We start from the raw sequence: 22,500 nt of genomic DNA on the forward strand, positions 1-22,500 counted from the left end.
CCCACAATGCTCTGGGGGATCCCACCTACAGTTCCCACAATGCTCTGTGGGATCCCACACTCCAGGTTCCCCACAAATGCTCTGGGGAGCCACACTACAGTTCCCACACTGCTCTGTGGGATCCACCACTACAGTGCCCCACATGCCTCTGGGGATGCCACACTACAGTTACCCACAATGGCTCTGGGGGAATCCACACTACAGTTCCCACAATGCTCTGGGGTGATCCACACTACAGTTACCCCACAATGCTCTGGCGGGATGCCACACTACAGTTCCCACAATGCTTCTTGGGGATGCCACACTACAGTTCCCACAATGCTCTTGGGGGATGCCACACTACAGTTCCCACAATGCTCTTGGGGATGCCACACTACAGTTCCCACAATGCTCTTGGGATCCACACTACAGTTCCCACAATGCTCTGGGGGATGCCACACTACAGTTCCCACAATGCTCTTGGGGGGATCCACACTACAGTTCCCACAATGCTCGGGGGATCCACACTACAGTTCCCACAATGCTCTGGGGGATGCACACTAACAGTTCCCACAATGCTCTGGGGGATCCACACTACAGTTCCCCACAATGCTCTGGGGATCCACACTACAGTTCCCACAATGCTCTTGGGGATCCACACTACAGTTCCCACAATGCTCTGGGGGATCCACACTACAGTTCCCACAATGCTCTTGGGGATCCACACTACAGTTCCCACAATGCTCTGGGGGATCCACACTACAGTTCCCACAATGCTCTGGGGGATGCACACTACAGTTCCCACAATGCTCTTGGGGATGCACACTACAGTTCCCACAATGCTCTTGGGGATCCACACTACAGTTTCCCACAATGCTCTTGGGGATCCACACTAGTTCCCACAATGCTCTTGGGGATCCACTACAGTTCCCACCAATGCTCTTGGGGATCCACACTACAGTTCCCACAATGCTCTGGGGGATGCACACTACAGTTCCCACAATGCTCTTGGGGATGCACACTACAGTTCCCACAATGCTCTTGGGGATGCACACTACAGTTCCCACAATGCTCTGGGGGATCCACACTACAGTTCCCACAATGCTCTGGGGGATCCACACTACAGTTCCCACAATGCTCTGGGGGATCCACACTACAGTTCCCACAATGCTCTGGTGGGATCCACACTACAGTTCCCACAATGCTCTTGGGGGATCACACTACAGTTCCCACAATGCTCTTGTGGGGATCCACACTACAGTTCCCACAATGCTCTGGGGGATCCACACTACAGTTCCCACAATGCTCTGGGGGATGCACACTACAGTTCCCACAATGCTCTGGGGATCCACACTACAGTTCCCACAATGCTCTGGGGGATCCACACTACAGTTCCCACATGCTCTTGGGGATCCACACTATCAGTTCCCACAATGCTCTGGGGGATCCACACTACAGTTCCCACAATGCTCTGGGGGATCACACTACAGTTCCCACAATGCTCTGGGGGATCCACACTACAGTTCCCACAATGCTCTGGGGGGATGCACACTACCGTTCCCACAATGCTCTGGGGGGATCCACACTACAGTTCCCACAATGCTCTTGGGGATCCACACTACATAGTTTCCCAATCATGCTCTGGGGGATCCAACTACAGTTCCCACAATGCTCTGGGGGATCCACACTCCAGTTCCCACAATGCTCTGGGGGATCCACACTACAGTTCCCAAAATGCTCTGGGGGATCCACACTACAGTTCCCACAATGCTCTGGGGGATCCACACTACAGTTCCACAATGCTCTGGGGATGCCACACTACAGTTCCCACAATGCTCTGGGGGATCCACACTACAGTTCCCACAATGCTCTGGGGGATCCACACTACAGTTCCCACAATGCTCTGGGGGATCCACACTACAGTTCCCACAATGCTCTGGGGGATGCACACTACAGTTCCCACAATGCTCTTGGGGATCCACACTACAGTTCCCACAATGCTCTTGGGGATCCACACTACAGTTCCCACAATGCTCTTGGGGATCCACACTACAGTTCCCACAATGCTCTGGGGGATCCACACTACAGTTCCCACAATGCTCTGGGGGATCCACACTACAGTTCCCACAATGCTCTGGGGGATCCACACTACAGTTCCCACAATGCTCTGGGGGATCCACACTACATTCTCAAAGATATTGAAGTGACTGTTATTTTGTATATATTGATTGTTGTGTTTTGATTTAGGTTTTAATGTGTGCATATGAGGAAATGTGTCTTTGATTCTGTGTATATATATATATATATCAGAGGTCGCGTTAACCGAATATTTTCCGTCTATGACGGATTTTTTTTAACAATGACGGACAAATCTGAAAGCAGTCCGTCATTTTGACAGATTAGAACAAACTCGGAACAGCGCCAAAGGAAATGATACCGTTTCCAAACCTAACTGTGCCGTACAGATCATTGAAATGTCTGGGAGTTTTGGCTTTACGCTGTGCACGCTCCCGCGAGGTGTAGCAGCCATGCATAACACGGCGCATGTGAACACTCCCCCCCCGTTGACAGTTCACGAGCATGCTCCCCCCCCCCTCGTCAGAGTTGTGTAAAGGCTGACGGGTAATTCTGGATTTTGACAGAAGTTTTACGATCCTGTCAGTCAAAATGACAGGCAGCGAAAAAGTCTAGCGCAACCTCTGATATATATATACACACACACATATTTTTATATATATTTGTTTTATATTCTGGATTGTGGGAAATGGAATTTCAATCTCTCTGTACACACAAACTGAAAGATTGACAAAGTAGGTACAGGCAGACCACGTGTTTTAGGGTGAGCAAATGAACCCTACGTGAAAACGCAGCAGTATTTGGATAAACTTCAACAAAAACATAGGCAATGATGAAGCGGAGTGCAACATTTGTAAAGCCAGAATATCATTGAAAGCAGGGTCAACAAATAATCTACACCGGCTCTTTTGAACGGCTCGTTTGAACGGCTCGTTTGAACGGCTCGTTTGAACGGCTCTTTTGAACGGCTCGTTTGAACGGCTCTTTTGAACGGCTCGTTTGAACGGCTCGTTTGAACGGCTCGTTTGAACGGCTCTTTTGAACGGCTCTTTTGAACGGCTCGTTTGAACGGCTCTTTTGAACGGCTCGTTTGAACGGCTCTTTTGAACGACTCGTTTGAACGGCTCTTTTGAACGGCTCGTTTGAACGGCTCGTTTGAACGGCTCGTTTGAACGGCTCTTTTGAACGGCTCGTTTGAACGGCTCGTTTGAACGGCTCTTTTGAACGGCTCGTTTGAACGGCTCTTTTGAACGGCTCGTTTGAACGGCTCGTTTGAACGGCTCGTTTGAACGGCTCTTTTGAACGGCTCTCGGAAAGGAACAGAGCCATAAGATCCGGCTCCCTCCAAAGGGCCGTAATTCCCATCACTACATAAAGAACAGATGTGTGTGTGTTTGAGGCCACAACTCACCGCTGGTGCCCAGGAAGAGCAGCACTAGGACCCAGTAGCTCCAGAAGAGCAGCAGGGCCAGGAAGGTGAGGCAGGGCTGCAGGGCGAGCAGCGGCAGGTGCAGGAACACCTTCCCCGCCACGTGGAACAGAGCGATGGTGAGCGCCACCCGCTTCCTCATGAACAGCATGAGCAGCAGCAGGATGATCTGACAGCAGCAACAACAACAACAACAACAACACAGTTATTGGGGAAGAATTTAAGGTTAAGGCGAGACACGGCAGGCAAAAACATCGTTCTCATGCACTGAATGTACCTTTAAGGGTCCTTTAAGGGTCTTTGAGTCAGAGACATGTTATATATTGGTGATAAAGAGTCTAATAGGGGTCCCTTAAGGGTCCTTTAAGGGTTATTTAAGGGTTGGACTTAGACTTCTAAAAAGTGCATTTAGCATGATAGGACACCTTTAAAGAAAGACGTTAGATTTTAAAACGTGTGGTAATAAAGTTCCTCACGGTGAAGACGGTGGCGGCGGCGGCGTAGACAAGCAGCGCCTGCCCACTGTCCCTAAGCTCCGCCCCCTCCGCTCTAAGTTCTGCCCCCTCCTCTCTAAGCTCCTCCCTCAGGTGACTGCTGGTGGCGTTTCCATAGAGACGGTGATCGATGTAGAGCCACCAGAGGACGCTGGTCCCCGCTGAGACACAGACAGGAAGTGAGCTCAGAGGGTTATACAGACAGGAAGTGAGCTCAGAGGGTTATACAGACAGGAAGTGAGCTCACCCAGAGACCCCAGCACCACCAGAGAGGTGAGGATCCAGACGAGCAGCGCAGAGATGTAGCGGATGATGAGCATCAGGATCATGGAGAGGACTGAGGAGGAGAGACAGGTTAGAGGAGCACCTGAGGTACCTGAACGCATCTCTGACTACCAGAGAGGACAGGTTAGAGGAGCACCCGATGTACCTGAACGCATCTCTGACTACCAGAGAGGACAGGTTAGAGGAGCACCCGATGTACCTGAAGGCATCTCTGACTACCTGAGAGACAGGTTAGAGGAGCACCTGATGTACCTGAACGCATCTCTGACTACCAGAGAGGACAGGTTAGAGGAGCACCCGATGTACCTGAAGGCATCTCTGACTACCTGAGAGACAGGTTAGAGGAGCACCTGATGTACCTGAACGCATCTCTGACTACCTGAGAGACAGGTTAGAGGAGCACCTGATGTACTTGAACGCATCTCTGACTACCTGAGAGGACAGGTTAGAGGAGCACCCTATGTACCTGAACGCATCTCTGACTACCTGAGAGACAGGTTAGAGGATTACCTGATGTACCTGAAGGCATCTCTGACTACCTGAGAGACAGGTTAAAGGAGCACCTGATGTACCTGAACGCATCTCTGACTACCTGAGAGACAGGTTAGAGGATTACCTGATGTACCTGAAGGCATCTCTGACTACCTGAGAGACAGGTTAGAGGAGCACCCTATGTACCTGAACGCATCTCTGACTACCTGAGAGACAGGTTAAAGGAGCACCTGATGTACCTGAACGCATCTCTGACTACCTGAGAGACAGGTTAGAGGATTACCTGATGTACCTGAAGGCATCTCTGACTACCTGAGAGACAGGTTAGAGGAGCACCTGAGGTACCTGAACGCATCTCTGACTACCTGAGAGACAGGTTAGAGGAGCACCTGATGTACCTGAACGCATCTCTGACTACCTGAGAGACAGGTTAGAGGAGCACCTGATGTACCTGAAGGCATCTCTGACTACCTGAGAGGACAGGTTAGAGGAGCACCCGATGTACCTGAACGCATCTCTGACTACCTGAGAGACAGGTTAGAGGAGCACCTGATGTACCTGAACGCATCTCTGACTACCTGAGAGACAGGTTAGAGGAGCACCTGATGTACCTGAATGCATCTCTGACTACCTGAGAGACAGGTTAGAGGAGCACCTGATGTACCTGAAGGCATCTCTGAACACCCGAGTTGGTCTGCATATTGGACAGCTACGTACGGCAACCCAAATAGGACATTTGTAACAGCGGCATTGTTATATATTGGTGATAAAGGAGTCTAATAGGGGTCCTTTGAGGGTCTTTGAGTCAGAGACATGTTAGTCACAGTATCGCAGTGTGTGTGTCGCTCACTCAGGGCCAGCACACACAGCCCGATGATGATCTCTTTGCTGGCGGCGACCCCTGCGATCAGACGATGCAGAACGCTGTGATCCCCGACGAACGTCACCACCGCCTCCGAGAACTTAGCATAGCAGGAGATATCCACCGGGGTGCAGCGGTTAAACACCGGGAGGGGCTTACTGCGGGGAGAGGTCAGAGGTCAAACAGCACTCTTCCAACATCAGAGTAACATGATAACAAAGGTACCCCAACTGTAGCTGAGAACATGACAGGATGTGTGATGACCTAGAAGAGCATCAGGACTGTTTGAGGCAGATGATAGCTATGTGATTAACATGATGATTCAGCCTCTATGGAGAGAGACATCAAGCATGCTCATTTCTGACGTGGAGCTAATCTGAAGTAAACATTGAATACTGCTTTCTATTCCTCCATCTTGTGACTGTGTAACTCCCTCTCTTGATATCAGCATGTGAAGGACACTGTTCAGGAACTAGTTGATGCTCTGTATGTGATGACTCCTTCCATTCTGGAGAGGATCACAGATACATGGATCCTGAGGCTGAAGCTCAAGCCGGGGACCAGGGAGATGTTTCTAACAGAGGTCAAACACCTGCTTACTGCGGGTCAGAGGTCAGTGTTTTGGACTCACCTGGGCGGAACAGGAAGTTTGGGACATCTGGAGAACCTCTCAGGGAGACCTGGATATTTGTGACCCGCTAACTCATAGGAACACAACTCGGAACCTGAAAGAGAACACAGAGAGACGGGATGAGCCTGAATGCACCACGATATAACTCTATGGAACCTCCTTTAGCATTAGTTCAATTAGCGTTAGCTCCATTAGCGTTAGCTCTGTTAGCACTGGCTAGCTCCCCTGCTGACTTCTTGTCAGATTGTGTTTCTGACAGCAGAGCCTGAACGCACCGCGATGTAACTCTATGGAACCTCCACTAGCATTAGTTCCGTTAGCATTAGCATTAGCTCCTCTGCTTCCTGTCAGACAGCAGAGTGGGTGTTTGAGTGACAGGAGGAGGGAGACGTGTTCCTCCGGAGAGCCTCAGGGTGGACACAATAACAGAAACAGTGTGTGAGACACTCCTTTCATTAAGTGTGTGTGTGTGTATGTGTATGTGTGTGTATGTGTATGTGTGTGTATGTGTGTGTGTGTGTGTATGTGTGTATGTGTGTATGTGTGTGTGTGTGTATGTGTGTGTGTGTGTGTGTGTGTGTGTGTGTGTGTGTAGTGTGTGTGTGTGTGTGTGTGTAGTGTGTGTGTGTGTGTGTGTGTGTGTGTGTGTGTGTGTGTGTGTGTGTGTGTGTGTGTGGTGTGTGTGTGTGTGTGTGTGTGTGTGTTGTGTGTGTGTGTGTGTGTGTTGTGTTGTGTGTGTGTGTGTGTGTGTGTGTGTGTGTGTGTGTGTGTGTGTGTGTGTGTGTGTGTGTATGTGTGTGTGTACAGTACACTGGTGCTGTGTCACACTGTGTCTGCAGACATGACATCATCAGCATGACGTGCAGCGCTGATGAGTTAGTCTCACGATTTTAATAAAATACAATAATATATTCAAATATTATGAATGAATATCTTTCTGTTCTCATAAGATGAGAAGTACTTTGTTGATCCCAATGTGTGAAATGTTTGCGCTGCAGCAGCATAAAAACAAAGCATTAGAGAAATGAAAAGACTAGAAATGAACAATCCAACATGTGAACGTCTCAAATAGAATAGCATTGAAAAAGTAGAAAATGTTGAAATACAAATGTACAGAAACAAAATATGAAGCATCAAGCTAATCCTATTGCGTGTGGCTTAGGGTGATCTGATAAATGTAGAGAGTAATGCTCGTGTTTAAAATGAACCCTAAAGTGAAACCTTTTGTAGACAAAGCTGCTCTTTTCCCTGAGTTGGACTCTCTTTCCCCTACACACTACATCTCCCATCAGCCCCGGCGGCGGCCTCACCGTTGAGCATGGCGAACCTCTTCAGGTCCTGGTAGGTTTCCATCTTCTCGGGGGGGCACAGAGACACACAGAGAGCCAGGGAGCGGATCTTCCTCTGAACGATGTCGATGTTACACGGGTCCAAGAAGAACACGAACCTGGGCACAGGAAGTCAGACCGCCACAATAAGAGCCTTTAGAACAACACACACCTGAGGGCACAGGAAGTCAGACCGCCACAATAAGAGCCTTTAGAACAACACACACCTGAGGGCACAGGAAGTCAGACCGCCACAATAAGAGCCTTTAGAACAACACACACCTGAGGGCACAGGAAGTCAGACCGCCACAATAAGAGCCTTTAGAACAACACACACCTGAGGGCACAGGAAGTCAGACCGCCACAATAAGAGCCTTTAGAACAACACACACCTGAGGGCACAGGAAGTCAGACCGCCACAATAAGAGCCTTTACAACAACACACACCTGAGGGCACAGGAAGTCAGACCGCCACAATAAGAGCCTTACAACAACACACACCTGAGGGCACAGGAAGTCAGACCGCCACAATAAGAGCCTTTAAAACAACACACACCTGAGGGCACAGGAAGTCAGACTGCCACAATAAGAGCCTTTAGAAAACAACATGAACCTGAGGGCACAGGAAGTCAGACCGCCACAATAAGAGACTTTAGAACAACACACACCTGAGGGCACAGGAAGTCAGACTGCCACAATAAGAGCCTTTAGAAAACAACATGAACCTGAGGGCACAGGAAGTCAGACCGCCACAATAAGAGACTTTAGAACAACACACACCTGAGGACACAGGAAGTCAGACCGCCACAATAAGAGCCTTTACAACAACACACACCTGAGGGCACAGGAAGTCAGACCGCCACAATAAGAGACTTTAGAACAACACACACCTGAGGACACAGGAAGTCAGACCGCCACAATAAGAGCCTTTACAACAACACACACCTGAGGGCACAGGAAGTCAGACTGCCACAATAAGAGCCTTTAGAAAACAACACGAACCTGAGGACACAGGAAGTCAGAGCGCCACAATAAGAGCCTTTAGAACAACACACACCTGAGGGCACAGGAAGTCAGACCGCCACAATAAGAGCCTTTAGAAAACAACATGAACCTGAGGGCACAGGAAGTCAGACCGCCACAATAAGAGACTTTAGAACAACACACACCTGAGGACACAGGAAGTCAGACTGCCACAATAAGAGCCTTTAGAAAACAACACGAACCTGAGGACACAGGAAGTCAGAGCGCCACAATAAGAGCCTTTAGAACAACACACACCTGAGGGCACAGGAAGTCAGACCGCCACAATAAGAGCCTTTACAACAACACACACCTGAGGGCACAGGAAGTCAGACCGCCACAATAAGAGCCTTTAGAACAACACACACCTGAGGGCACAGGAAGTCAGACCGCCACAATAAGAGCCTTTAGAAAACAACACGAACCTGAGGGCACAGGAAGTCAGACCGCCACAATAAGAGCCTTCACAACAACACACACCTGAGGGCACAGGAAGTCAGACCGCCACAATAAGAGCCTTTAAAACAACACACACCTGAGGGCACAGGAAGTCAGACTGCCACAATAAGAGCCTTTAGAACAACACACACCTGAGGGCACAGGAAGTCAGACTGCCACAATAAGAGCCTTTAGAAAACAACATGAACCTGAGGGCACAGGAATTCAGACCGCCACAATAAGAGCCTTTAGAAAACAACACGATCCTGAGGGCACAGGAAGTCAGAGCGCCACAATAAGAGCCTTTAGACAACAACACGATCCTGAGGGCACAGGAAGTCAGACCGCCACAATAAGAGCCTTTAGAAAACAACATGAACCTGAGGGCACAGGAAGTCAGAGCGCCACAATAAGAGCCTTTAGAAAACAACATGAACCTGAGGGCACAGGAAGTCAGACTGCCACAATAAGAGCCTTTAGAAAACAACACGATCCTGAGGGCACAGGAAGTCAGACCGCCACAATAAGAGCCTTTAGAAAACAACATGAACCTGAGGGCACAGGAAGTCAGACTGCCACAATAAGAGCCTTTAGAAAACAACACGATCCTGAGGGCACAGGAAGTCAGACCGCCACAATAAGAGCCTTTAGAAAACAACATGAACCTGAGGGCACAGGAAGTCAGAGCGCCACAATAAGAGCCTTTAGAAAACAACATGAACCTGAGGGCACAGGAAGTCAGACTGCCACAATAAGAGCCTTTAGAAAACAACACGATCCTGAGGGCACAGGAAGTCAGAGCGCCACAATAAGAGCCTTTAGAAAACAACATAAACCTGAGGGCACAGGAAGTCAGAGCGCCACAATAAAAGCCTTTACAACAACACACACCTGAGGGCACAGGAAGTCAGACTGCCACAATAAGAGCCTTTACAACAACACACACCTGAGGGCACAGGAAGTCAGACTGCCACAATAAGAGCCTTTAGAAAACAACATGAACCTGAGAGCACAGGAAGTCAGACTGCCACAATAAGAGCCTTTAGAAAACAACACGATCCTGAGGGCACAGGAAGTCAGAGCGCCACAATAAGAGCCTTTAGAAAACAACATAAATCTGAGGGCACAGGAAGTCAGAGCGCCACAATAAGAGCCTTTACAACAACACACACCTGATGGCACAGGAAGTCAGACCGCCACAATAAGAGCCTTTAGAAAACAACACGATCCTGAGGGCACAGGAAGTCAGAGCGCCACAATAAGAGCCTTTAGAAAACAACATGAACCTGAGGGCACAGGAAGTCAGACCGCCACAATAAGAGCCTTTAGAAAACAACATGAACCTGAGAGCACAGGAAGTCAGACTGCCACAATAAGAGCCTTTAGAAAACAACACGATCCTGAGGGCACAGGAAGTCAGAGCGCCACAATAAGAGCCTTTACAACAACACACACCTGAGGGCACAGGAAGTCAGACTGCCACAATAAGAGCCTTTAGAAAACAACATGAACCTGAGAGCACAGGAAGTCAGACTGCCACAATAAGAGCCTTTAGAAAACAACACGATCCTGAGGGCACAGGAAGTCAGAGCGCCACAATAAGAGCCTTTAGAAAACAACATAAATCTGAGGGCACAGGAAGTCAGAGCGCCACAATAAGAGCCTTTACAACAACACACACCTGAGGGCACAGGAAGTCAGCCCGCCACAATAAGAGCCTTTAGAAAACAACATGAACCTGAGGGCACAGGAAGTCAGCCCGCCACAATAAGAGCATTTACATGCACTAACACCTATAGAACACCACAGAAGAAGAACAGGGCCTCTTTAAATCAGCTGAAATATAACAAACACCTTCACACTCCTAAGAATGAGCAGAATGTGGACGTGGGAGAGAAACCTCCAAAGCACGTGCACACACACACACACACGCACACACACACACACACATACACACATGCACACACACACACACGTACACACACGTACACACACGTGCACACACAAACACACACGTATTAACTTGCACATCTCAAAGCAGTCTCTTGCACTGGTTGCTGTGTCCTAGATCACAGGAGGACTTCAGGCTCTCCTCTCCTTGCCTCCTCTGAAGCTGCTCGGAGAGAGAGGTGGCAGAGCACCTGACTCCCCTGGACTACCTGTGGATCATTTCAACTACTCGTATCAACTCAGTTCCTCCTGTAGGGTCGGCTGCTAGACCTTCACCCAGACCCCTGAACCCTGCAGGACCTCAGACCGCCGTCTGCATTCAACAGCAGGAACTGATCCTGGATCAGTTTGAATACACTAGCAGTACAGAAGAAGCACATCGCAGTACAGCAGTAGTTGATGTAAAGTACCGCAGTACTAGTACAGTGTTGGACGTACTTCCTGTCGCTGTGGTCCAGGCCGCTCAGCCTCACGCCCTCGATCGGCTCGTTGCGTTGACCACATGTGTTCCCGTAGCTGTCGTAGCCGAAGACGAGGCGAGCGGCGCCTCCGGTGGCGATGGTGAAGCCGCAGATGCTGCCCTGCAGGAGAGGACAACATGTTTACTCACAACAACACCTCTGTTTTATATAAATAGTTATCACCGCAATAAACCATATTTAATTTAATCTTAATGTACATTATTTAATTTAATATTCTGTTCTTGTACATATCATATTCTATATACATCTATATAGACTTATTGCACTATTTTTGTATTGTTGTATGTCATCATATATGTAGCATTGTGGGAGGAGCTCAGAGGCCTGTTCTACGAAGCCGGTTCAACGTAACCTGGATATGTTTGAGTTAGCCGGTTGGCCTAATCCAAAACATACGCGCTCTCGCTAAGCGGTCCTACGATGCGGGTTATCAAGTGGATCGCTCAAGCCAGCCGTGTCCTATCTAGTTAGGTGTTCACATGAGAGGGGTGGTATCTGAAGCATTCGACCAATCACAGACATGGAGAAGCGTACTGACAGCGCAGCGTCATACTTCCTGAATGAAAAGTCAACTTTAATATTAGACATATGAAGAAGTTAAACTTTAAACATCCATGACTTAAACACTTGATCCAGGATCAAAGCCACAGAGCTGCACCTGCAAGGTGAACACAGCTGGGAACAGAACAAGAGTTTGAATGCGTACATTAACAGCTTTATGATATCACTGCCCGTCTAAGACACCATCTGACTTTCATTACATTTGACTCCAGTGTTTCCTCAACTTAATGTGTTGCTTCAAATAATGCTTCTGCATCCAGTCTGTGACGCTGTGAGTGTTGCACGGCCAGATACGGCTCAGCTGACTCAGATCAGGAGATGATACATTATGAAGTGATATGGACTGTACTTAATGTGACTCTGATCCGGTTACTGATGTTGTGGCAGATATTTCAGTAAGCTTTCTTAACGCTAATGTTCTAATAGTCAGATTGCTCTGAAGATGGAGCTGATATTCTATTCATGTTCACGTTCACACAGTCGCTGATCTTTGCCGGCCGTCTTTCCTGCAACGGCAGCTTTTCTGTATTTCCTTTCTCCTGTAATATGACTTGATCGCTTTAAACTCCGCACACGGAGCTCTGATTGGTCAGCAGGCAGTGCTTTCACTGAGTTGATCTCTTAGCCTGCAACCTAACCTGGTCCCGACCAGGCTAGCCGCTCAGCATCAGTTACCATGGAGATCTAGCCGCTAAGAGAACATCCTGCTTCGTGGTACAGGCTCTGGGCAGAAGAATGTCGTTTCTACTAGCTGCTGAGCATATGATGATAAAACCTTTGAATCTGAATTGAATCTGTTTACTCACAACAACACATAGTTGTATACGTCCAGCGCTCTGCTTTTAACCCCTTCCTTCTCCCCTGGTCCTCCTTAACAGTCATTCTTGTGCTTAGCAGTTGTGTGATATCGAGTATTAACAAACTTTGAAATGTCCAAAATGAACAATCAGAACGGAGTATTACATGTTAAAAATCTGCTCACAGATTGTTGGTCACCCGTCAGAGGCTTTCTGACTCTCAGACCATAATAACCTGAGAGGCTCCAACAGCATCATCTGGGACCCAAAGCATGCTCTGACAGAGAATATGAACTGCTACCATCTGATGGAGATCACTAAAGTCAGCCTGAAGCATCCTCTGTGCTCCAGCCTGAAGCATCCTCTGTGCTCCAGTCAGCCTGAAGCATCCTCTGTGCTCCAGCCTGAAGCATCCTCTGTGCTCCAGACAGCCTGAAGCATCCTCTGTGCTCCAGTCAGCCTGAAGCATCCTCTGTGCTCCAGCCTGAAGCATCCTCTGTGCTCCAGTCAGCCTGAAGCATCCTCTGTGCTCCAGCCTGAAGCATCCTCTGTGCTCCAGCCTGAAGCATCCTCTGTGCTCCAGACAGCCTGAAGCATCCTCTGTGCTCCAGTCAGCCTGAAGCATCCTCTGTGCTCCAGACAGCCTGAAGCATCCTCTGTGCTCCAGCCTGAAGCATCCTCTGTGCTCCAGTCAGCCTGAAGCATCCTCTGTGCTCCAGCCTGAAGCATCCTCTGTGCTCCAGCCTGAAGCATCCTCTGTGCTCCAGTCAGCCTGAAGCATCCTCTGTGCTCCAGTCAGCCTGAAGCATCCTCTGTGCTCCAGCCTGAAGCATCCTCTGTGCTCCAGACAGCCTGAAGCATCCTCTGTGCTCCAGTCAGCCTGAAGCATCCTCTGTGCTCCAGTCAGCCTGAAGCATCCTCTGTGCTCCAGCCTGAAGCATCCTCTGTGCTCCAGCCTGAAGCATCCTCTGTGCTCCAGTCAGCCTGAAGCATCCTCTGTGCTCCAGTCAGCCTGAAGCATCCTCTGTGCTCCAGCCTGAAGCATCCTCTGTGCTCCAGCCTGAAGCATCCTCTGTGCTCCAGTCAGCCTGAAGCATCCTCTGTGCTCCAGCCTGAAGCATCCTCTGTGCTCCAGCCTGAAGCATCCTCTGTGCTCCAGTCAGCCTGAAGCATCCTCTGTGCTCCAGCCTGAAGCATCCTCTGTGCTCCAGTCAGCCTGAAGCATCCTCTGTGCTCCAGTCAGCCTGAAGCATCCTCTGTGCTCCAGTCAGCCTGAAGCATCCTCTGTGCTCCTGTCAGCCTGAAGCATCCTCTGTGCTCCAGTCAGCCTGAAGCATCCTCTGTGCTCCAGTCAGCCTGAAGCATCCTCTGTGCTCCTGTCAGCCTGAAGCATCCTCTGTGCTCCTGTCCTCTCAGTGAACACAGAGCTACAGATCAGATGCACGCTGAAGGCTCTTTGAGCATCTCTCACTGATGCTGCTGTGATGTTACATGTTTGTTGTTTGTTGTTCATGTGTGTCTGTTGATGTTACACATGGAGCTGCTGTGATGCAAGGAGCATTTCAGACTTCATCTGACCAGTAAAGTGTTATCCTATCGTATCGTAGTATTGCACTAAACCGTGTGATAATACATCTGAGGCGCTGTCTCTGGTCTGGTTGCACGGGGTCATCGTTTCCTTCCTGCTGAGACTCAGGATGTGGGGAACCTTTGAGCCACAGCTGGAGATGTGTTCAGACCAGCTGTGAAATAAACTGCATCCCAGTTCAGATCTGAAGTCCATCAGCGTTCAGTTCCTCCTGACCTCACCTAGCTGTGTGGCGTCTGTACCTCCAGCCAATCAGAGGACAGGCTCCCACGGTTCAATAAATCCAGACTGAAGTCAATCCTCCAGCTAAATCTAACTAACTCCCAGGTCTGGTGCACGTCAGAGGGTCTGGTGTACGTCAGAGGGTCTAATGTACGTCAGAGGGTCGTCAGAGGGTGTGGTGAACGTCAGAGGGTGTGGTGAACGTCAGAGAGTCTGGTGAACGTCAGAGAGTCTGGTGTACGTCAGAGGGTCTGGTATACGTCAGAGGGTTGTCAGAGGGTCTGGTGTACGTCAGAGGGTTTTCAGAGGGTCTGATGAACTTCAGAGGGTCGTCAGAGGGTGTGGTGTACGTCAGAGGGACTGGTGTACGTCAGAGGGTCGTCAGAGGGTCTGGTGTACGTCAGAGGGTCTGGTGTACGTCAGAGGGTCTAATGTACGTCAGAGGGTCGTCAGAGGGTCTGGTGTACGTCAGAGGGTCTGGTGTACGTCAGAGGGTCTAATGTACGTCAGAGGGTCGTCAGAGGGTGTGGTGAGCGTCAGAGGGTCTAATGTACGTCAGAGGGTCGTCAGAGGGTGTGGTGAACGTCAGAGGGTCTAGTGTACGTCAGAGAGTCTGATGTACGTCAGAGGGTCTGGTATACGTCAGAGGGTCGTCAGAGGGTATGGTGTACGTCAGAGGGTTTTCAGAGGGTCTGATGAACTTCAGAGGGTCGTCAGAGGGTGTGGTGAATGTTAGAGGGTCTGGTGTACGTCAGAGAGTCTAATGTACGTCAGAGGGTCTGGTGTACATCAGAGGGTCTAATGTACGTCAGAGGGTCATCAGAGGGTCTGGTGTACGTCAGAGGATTGTCATAGGGTGTGATGAACTTCAGAGGGTTGTCAGAGGGTCTAATGTACGTCAGAGGTTTTCAGAGGGTCTGATATACGTCAGAGGGTTGTCAAAGGGTCTGATGAACGTCAGAGGGTCTAATGTACGTCAGAGGGTCATCAGAGGGTGTGGTGTACATCAGAGGGTCTGGTGTACATCAGAGGGTCGAATGTACGTCAGAGGGTCGTCGGAGGGTCTAATGTACGTCAGAGGGTCTGGTGTACATCAGAGGGTCTAATGTACGTCAGAGGGTCTGGTGTACGTCAGAGAGTCTAATGTACATCAGAGGGTTGTCAAAGGGTTTCATGTACGTCAGAGGATCGTCAGAGGGTCTGGTGTACATCAGAGGGTCTAATGTACGTCAGAGGGTCATCAGAGGGTCTGGTATACGTCAGAGGGTTGTCAGAGGGTCTGATGAATGTCAGAGGGTCGTCAGAGGGTCTGGTGTACATCAGAGGGTTGTCAGAGGGTCTGATAAACGTCAGAGGGTTGTCAGAGGCTATAATGTACGTCAGAGGGTCTGATGAACGTCAGAGGGTCGTCAGAGGGTCTTGTGTACAACAGAGGGTCTAATGTACGTCAGAGGGTCGTCAGGGGGTGTGGTGAACGTCAGAGGGTCTGGTGTAAGTCAGAGGGTCTGGTGTAAGTCAGAGGGTCTAATGTACGTCAGAGGGTCTGGTGTACATCAGGGGGTCTGATGTACGTCAGAGGGTCTGATGAATGTCAGAGGGTCTAATGTACGTCAGAGGGTCGTCAGAGGGTCTGGTGTACGTCAGAGGGTTGTCAGAGGGTCTGATAATAATTAAACGCCTGCAGCTAGTCCAAAACGCAGCTGCACGTCTCCTGACTGGCCACAAAAAGCGTGACCACATCACCCCAATTCTGGCCTCACTGCACTGGCTTCCAGTCCGGTTCAGAATTGATTTTTGAAATCCTTTTATTTGTATTTAAAGCACTAAATGGGCTGGCTCCTCCTATGGAGCTGAACTCCTCCAGCGCTACACCCCAGAGCCTTAAGGTCGGCTGATCAGCTGCTGCTGGTAGTGCCTAAGACTAGGCTCAAACCCAGAGGGCACCGAGCCTTCGCAGCAGCTGGCCCCAGGCTCTGGAACACTCTGCCCCTCCATGTGAGGTCGGCCCAGACCCTAGGGGCTTTTAAATCCACACTGAAGACACACTACTTCTCTCTGGCCTTCTAGTTAGAGTGGGGTCACGACTCCTGACTGTTCCATGTGTTGCTTTATCTGTTATGATTTATTGTCTTTTATTGTGATGTAATGTGTTTTTATGTGTTTAAATTACATGTACAGCACTTTGGCTCGACCAAAATCGTTTTTAAATGTGCTCTACAAATAAAATTTGATTTGATAAACGTCAGAGGGTCGTCAGAGGGTCTAATGTACGTCAGAGGATCTAATGTACGTCAGAGGATCTAATGTACGTCAGAGGGTCTGATGAACGTCAGAGGGTCTAATGTACGTCAGAGGGTCTAATGTACGTCAGAGGGTCTTGTGTACAACAGAGGGTCTAATGTACAACAGAGGGTCTAATGTACGTCAGAGGGTCTGATGTACGTCAGAGGGTCTTGTGTACAACAGAGGGTCTAATGTACAACAGAGGGTCTAATGTACAACAGAGGGTCTAATGTACGTCAGAGGGTCTAATGTACGTCAGAGGGTCTTGTGTACAACAGAGGGTCTAATGTACAACAGAGGGTCTAATGTACAACAGAGGGTCTGATGAATGTCAGAAGGTTGTCAGAGGGTCTGTAGAACGTCACAGGGTCTAATGTACGTCAGAGGGTTGTCAGAGGGTCTGATGTACGTCAGAGGGTCTGATGAACGTCAGAGGGTCTAATGTACGTCAGAGGGTCGTCAGAGGGTCTGGTGTACGTCAGAAGGTTGTCAGAGGGTCTGTAGAACGTCACAGAGTCTAATGTACGCCAGACGGTTGTCAGTGTGTCTGATGAACGTCAGAGGGTTGTCAAAGGGTCTAATGTACGTCAGAGGGTCTGATGAACGTCAGAGGGTCTAATGTACGTCAGAGGGTCGTCAGAGGGTCTAATGTACGTCAGAGGGTCTAATGTACATCAGAGGGTCTGATGAACGTCAGAGGGTCTAATGTACGTCAGAGGGTCTGGTGTACATCAGAGGGCCTAATGTACGTCAGAGGGTCTGATGAATGTCAGAGGGTCTGATGTACGTCAGAGGGTCTAGTGTACGTCAGAGGGTCTGATGTACATCAGAGGGTCGTCAGAGGGTATGGTGAACGTCAAAGGGTCTGGTGTACGTCAGAGGGTCTAATGTAATTCAGAGGGTCTGGTGTACATCAGAGGGTCTAATGTACATCAGAGGGTCGTCAGAAGGTCTGTAGAACGTCACAGGGTTGTCAGAGGCTCTAATGTACGTCAGAGGGTCGTTAGAGGGTCCTGTGTACATCAGAGGGTCTAATGTACGTCAGAGGGTCTGATGAATGTCAGAGGGTCTAATGTACGTCAGAGGGTCTGATGAATGTCAGAGGGTCTAATGTACGTCAGAGGGTCTGATGAATGTCAGAGGGTCTAATGTACGTCAGAGGGTTGTCAGAGGGTCTGGTGTACGTCAGAGGGTCTGGTATACGTCAGAGGGTCTGGTATACGTCAGAGGGTCTGGTATACGTCAGAGGGTCTAATGTACATCAGAGGGTCGTCAGAGGGTCTGGTGTACGTCAGAGGGTCTAATGTATATCAGAGGGTCGTCAGAGGGTCTGGTGTACGTCAGAGGGTGTGATGAATGTCAGAGGGTCTAGTGTACGTTAGAGGGTGTGGTGAACATCAGAGGGTCTAATGTATGTCAGAGGGTCGTCAGAGGGTCTTGTGTACAACGTAGGGTCTAATGTACGTCAGAGGGTCTCATGAATGTCAGAGGGTCTAATGTACGTCAGAGGGTCGTCAGGGGGTCTGGTGTAAGTCAGAGGGTCTAATATACGTCAGAGGGTCTGGTGTACATCAGAGGGTCTGATGTACGTCAGAGGGTCGTCAGAGGGAACGTCAGAGGGTTGTCAGAGGGAACGTCAGAGGGTTGTCAAAGGGTCTAATGTACGTCAGAGGGTCTGATGAACGTCAGAGGGTCTAATGTACGTCAGAGGGTTGTCAGAGGGTCTAATGTACGTCAGAGGGTTGTCAAAGGGTCTAATGTACATCAGAGGGTCTGATGTACGTCAGAGGGTCGTCAGAGGGTCTGACAAAGGTCAGAGGGTTGTCAAAGGGTCTAATGTACGTCAGAGGGTCTGATGAACGTCAGAGGGTCTAATGTACGTCAGAGGGTTGTCAGAGGGTCTAATGTACGTCAGAGGGTCTGATGAACGTCAGAGGGTCTAATGTACGTCAGAGGGTTGTCAGAGGGTCTAATGTACGTCAGAGGGTCTGGTGTACATCAGAGGGTCGTCAGAGGTTCATCAGAGGGTGTGGTGAACGTCAGAGGGTCTAATGTACGTCAGAGGGTCTGGTGTACATCAGAGTGTACGTCAGAGGGTTGTCAGAGGGTCTAATGTACATCAGAGGGTCTTATGAATGTCAGAGGGTCTAATGTACGTCAGAGGGTCTGATGTATGTCAGAGGGTCTGGTGTACATCAGTCTAATGTACGTCAGAGGGTCTAGTATACGTCAGAGGGTCTGATGAACGTCAGAGGGTCTAATGTACGTCAGAGGGTCGTCAGAGGGTCTGGCGTACATCAGAGGGTCTGGTATAACGTCAGAGGGTCTAATGTACGCCAGAGGGTCGTCAGAGGGTATGGTGAACGTCAAAGGGCCTGATGTACGTCAGAGGGTATAATGTACGTCAGAGGGTCTTGTGTACATCAGAGGGTCTAATGTACATCAGTGGGTCGTCAGAGGGTCTGGTGTACGTCAGAGGGTCGTCAGAGGGTGTGGTGAACGTCAGAGGGTCTAGTGTACATCAGAGGGTCTGGTGTACATCAGAGGGTCTGGTGTACATCAGAGGGTCTAATGCATGTCAGAGGGTCTAGTGTACATCAGAGGGTCTGGTGTACATCAGAGGGTCTAATGCATGTCAGAGGGTCGTCAGAGGGTCTGGTATACATCAGAGGGTCGTCAGAGTGTCTGATGAACGTCAGAGGGTTGTCTGAGGGTCTAATGTACATCAGAGGGTCTAATGCATGTCAGAGGGTCTAGTGTACATCAGAGGGTCTGGTGTACATCAGAGGGTCTAATGCATGTCAGAGGGTCGTCAGAGGGTCTGGTATACATCAGAGGGTCGTCAGAGTGTCTGATGAACGTCAGAGGGTTGTCTGAGGGTCTAATGTACGTCAGAGGGTCGTCAGAGGGTCTGGTGTACGTCAGAGGGTCTAATGTATATCAGAGGGTCGTCAGAGGGTCTGGTGTACGTCAGAGGGTGTGATGAATGTCAGAGGGTCTAGTGTACGTTAGAGGGTGTGGTGAACATCAGAGGGTCTAATGTATGTCAGAGGGTCGTCAGAGGGTCTTGTGTACAACGTAGGGTCTAATGTACGTCAGAGGGTCTCATGAATGTCAGAGGGTCTAATGTACGTCAGAGGGTCGTCAGGGGGTCTGGTGTAAGTCAGAGGGTCTAATATACGTCAGAGGGTCTGGTGTACATCAGAGGGTCTGATGTACGTCAGAGGGTCGTCAGAGGGAACGTCAGAGGGTTGTCAGAGGGAACGTCAGAGGGTTGTCAAAGGGTCTAATGTACGTCAGAGGGTCTGATGAACGTCAGAGGGTCTAATGTACGTCAGAGGGTTGTCAGAGGGTCTAATGTACGTCAGAGGGTTGTCAAAGGGTCTAATGTACATCAGAGGGTCTGATGTACGTCAGAGGGTCGTCAGAGGGTCTGACAAAGGTCAGAGGGTTGTCAAAGGGTCTAATGTACGTCAGAGGGTCTGATGAACGTCAGAGGGTCTAATGTACGTCAGAGGGTTGTCAGAGGGTCTAATGTACGTCAGAGGGTCTGATGAACGTCAGAGGGTCTAATGTACGTCAGAGGGTTGTCAGAGGGTCTAATGTACGTCAGAGGGTCTGGTGTACATCAGAGGGTCGTCAGAGGTTCATCAGAGGGTGTGGTGAACGTCAGAGGGTCTAATGTACGTCAGAGGGTCTGGTGTACATCAGAGTGTACGTCAGAGGGTTGTCAGAGGGTCTAATGTACATCAGAGGGTCTTATGAATGTCAGAGGGTCTAATGTACGTCAGAGGGTCTGATGTATGTCAGAGGGTCTGGTGTACATCAGTCTAATGTACGTCAGAGGGTCTAGTATACGTCAGAGGGTCTGATGAACGTCAGAGGGTCTAATGTACGTCAGAGGGTCGTCAGAGGGTCTGGCGTACATCAGAGGGTCTGGTATACGTCAGAGGGTCTAATGTACGCCAGAGGGTCGTCAGAGGGTATGGTGAACGTCAAAGGGCCTGATGTACGTCAGAGGGTATAATGTACGTCAGAGGGTCTTGTGTACATCAGAGGGTCTAATGTACATCAGTGGGTCGTCAGAGGGTCTGGTGTACGTCAGAGGGTCGTCAGAGGGTGTGGTGAACGTCAGAGGGTCTAGTGTACATCAGAGGGTCTGGTGTACATCAGAGGGTCTGGTGTACATCAGAGGGTCTAATGCATGTCAGAGGGTCTAGTGTACATCAGAGGGTCTGGTGTACATCAGAGGGTCTAATGCATGTCAGAGGGTCGTCAGAGGGTCTGGTATACATCAGAGGGTCGTCAGAGTGTCTGATGAACGTCAGAGGGTTGTCTGAGGGTCTAATGTACATCAGAGGGTCTAATGCATGTCAGAGGGTCTAGTGTACATCAGAGGGTCTGGTGTACATCAGAGGGTCTAATGCATGTCAGAGGGTCGTCAGAGGGTCTGGTATACATCAGAGGGTCGTCAGAGTGTCTGATGAACGTCAGAGGGTTGTCTGAGGGTCTAATGTACGTCAGAGGGTCGTCAGAGGGTCTACTGTACGTCAGAGGGTCTAATGTACATCATTGTATATATACGTTACCATGCCGACGCAGAAGATGGTGAAGAGCAGGAACCAGGGCAGGTCTGTGCAGCTCCGGTCCTCCAGAGGTCTCCATTCTCTCTTTGTCCTCTGGAATACACACACACACACACACACACACCACACACACACACACACACACACACACACACACACACACACACACACACACACACACACACACACACACACACACACACACACACACACACACACACACACACACACACACACACACACACACACACACACACACACACACACACACACACACACACACACACACACACACACACACACACACACACACACACACACACACACACCACACACACACACACCACACACACACACACACACACACACACACACACATATACCCACACACACACACACACATATACCCACACACACACACAAACACACACACACACACACACACACACACACACACAGAGACACACACACACAGTTGTATGTATGATTATTTGTATCTTCTGTGGACCTGCAGGTCTGAGTCCAAAACAAAAATGTACTTACAGGAACAAAAGAGTGTCTCACACACACACACACTGTGATACACACACACAGACACACAAATACACATACAAACATACACACAGCAGGACACTCACATGGACACATAAAAAACATAGACACATACACACACATTGGAACACACACACTGGGACAAACAAACACACACTCTCACTCTCACACACACGCACACACACCCTGCTCAGTGTCATCACACTCACACAACACACTCACACACACACTGGGAGAAAGGGTGACACACACTCACACAACACACTCACACACACACACACACACACACGCACACACACACACACACATACACACACACACACACACACACACACACACACACACACACACACACACACACTCTCCTCTCTAACGGTCTACATGTTATATCTCCCGGTAGCTCAGGCCTCCAGCAGCTGACCGGATTACCGCCTCTCTCTAA

General features: G+C 49.6%; 1 protein-coding gene across 2 annotated transcripts in view; it reads right to left on the reverse strand.

Annotated features, from left to right (window-relative positions):
- Nucleotides 1–3,466: 3,466 nt before the first annotated feature.
- The window catches only part of LOC117532355 (choline transporter-like protein 1), a gene marked incomplete at its 3' end in the record, with an annotated part of 20,829 nt that continues 1,795 nt past the window's right edge, over nucleotides 3,467–22,500 (reverse strand). For both annotated transcript variants that reach the window (XM_034212072.1, XM_034219582.1), the window contains 8 exon segments: nucleotides 3,467–3,653; nucleotides 3,961–4,139; nucleotides 4,226–4,315; nucleotides 5,606–5,775; nucleotides 6,249–6,342; nucleotides 7,559–7,695; nucleotides 11,426–11,568; nucleotides 21,510–21,599. In XM_034212072.1, coding sequence (XP_034067963.1) covers nucleotides 3,467–3,653; nucleotides 3,961–4,139; nucleotides 4,226–4,315; nucleotides 5,606–5,775; nucleotides 6,249–6,342; nucleotides 7,559–7,695; nucleotides 11,426–11,568; nucleotides 21,510–21,599 — 1,090 coding nt within the window.

This window comes from Gymnodraco acuticeps, unplaced genomic scaffold, assembly GCF_902827175.1.
Source record: "Gymnodraco acuticeps unplaced genomic scaffold, fGymAcu1.1, whole genome shotgun sequence".
Taxonomy (NCBI): domain Eukaryota; kingdom Metazoa; phylum Chordata; class Actinopteri; order Perciformes; family Bathydraconidae; genus Gymnodraco; species Gymnodraco acuticeps.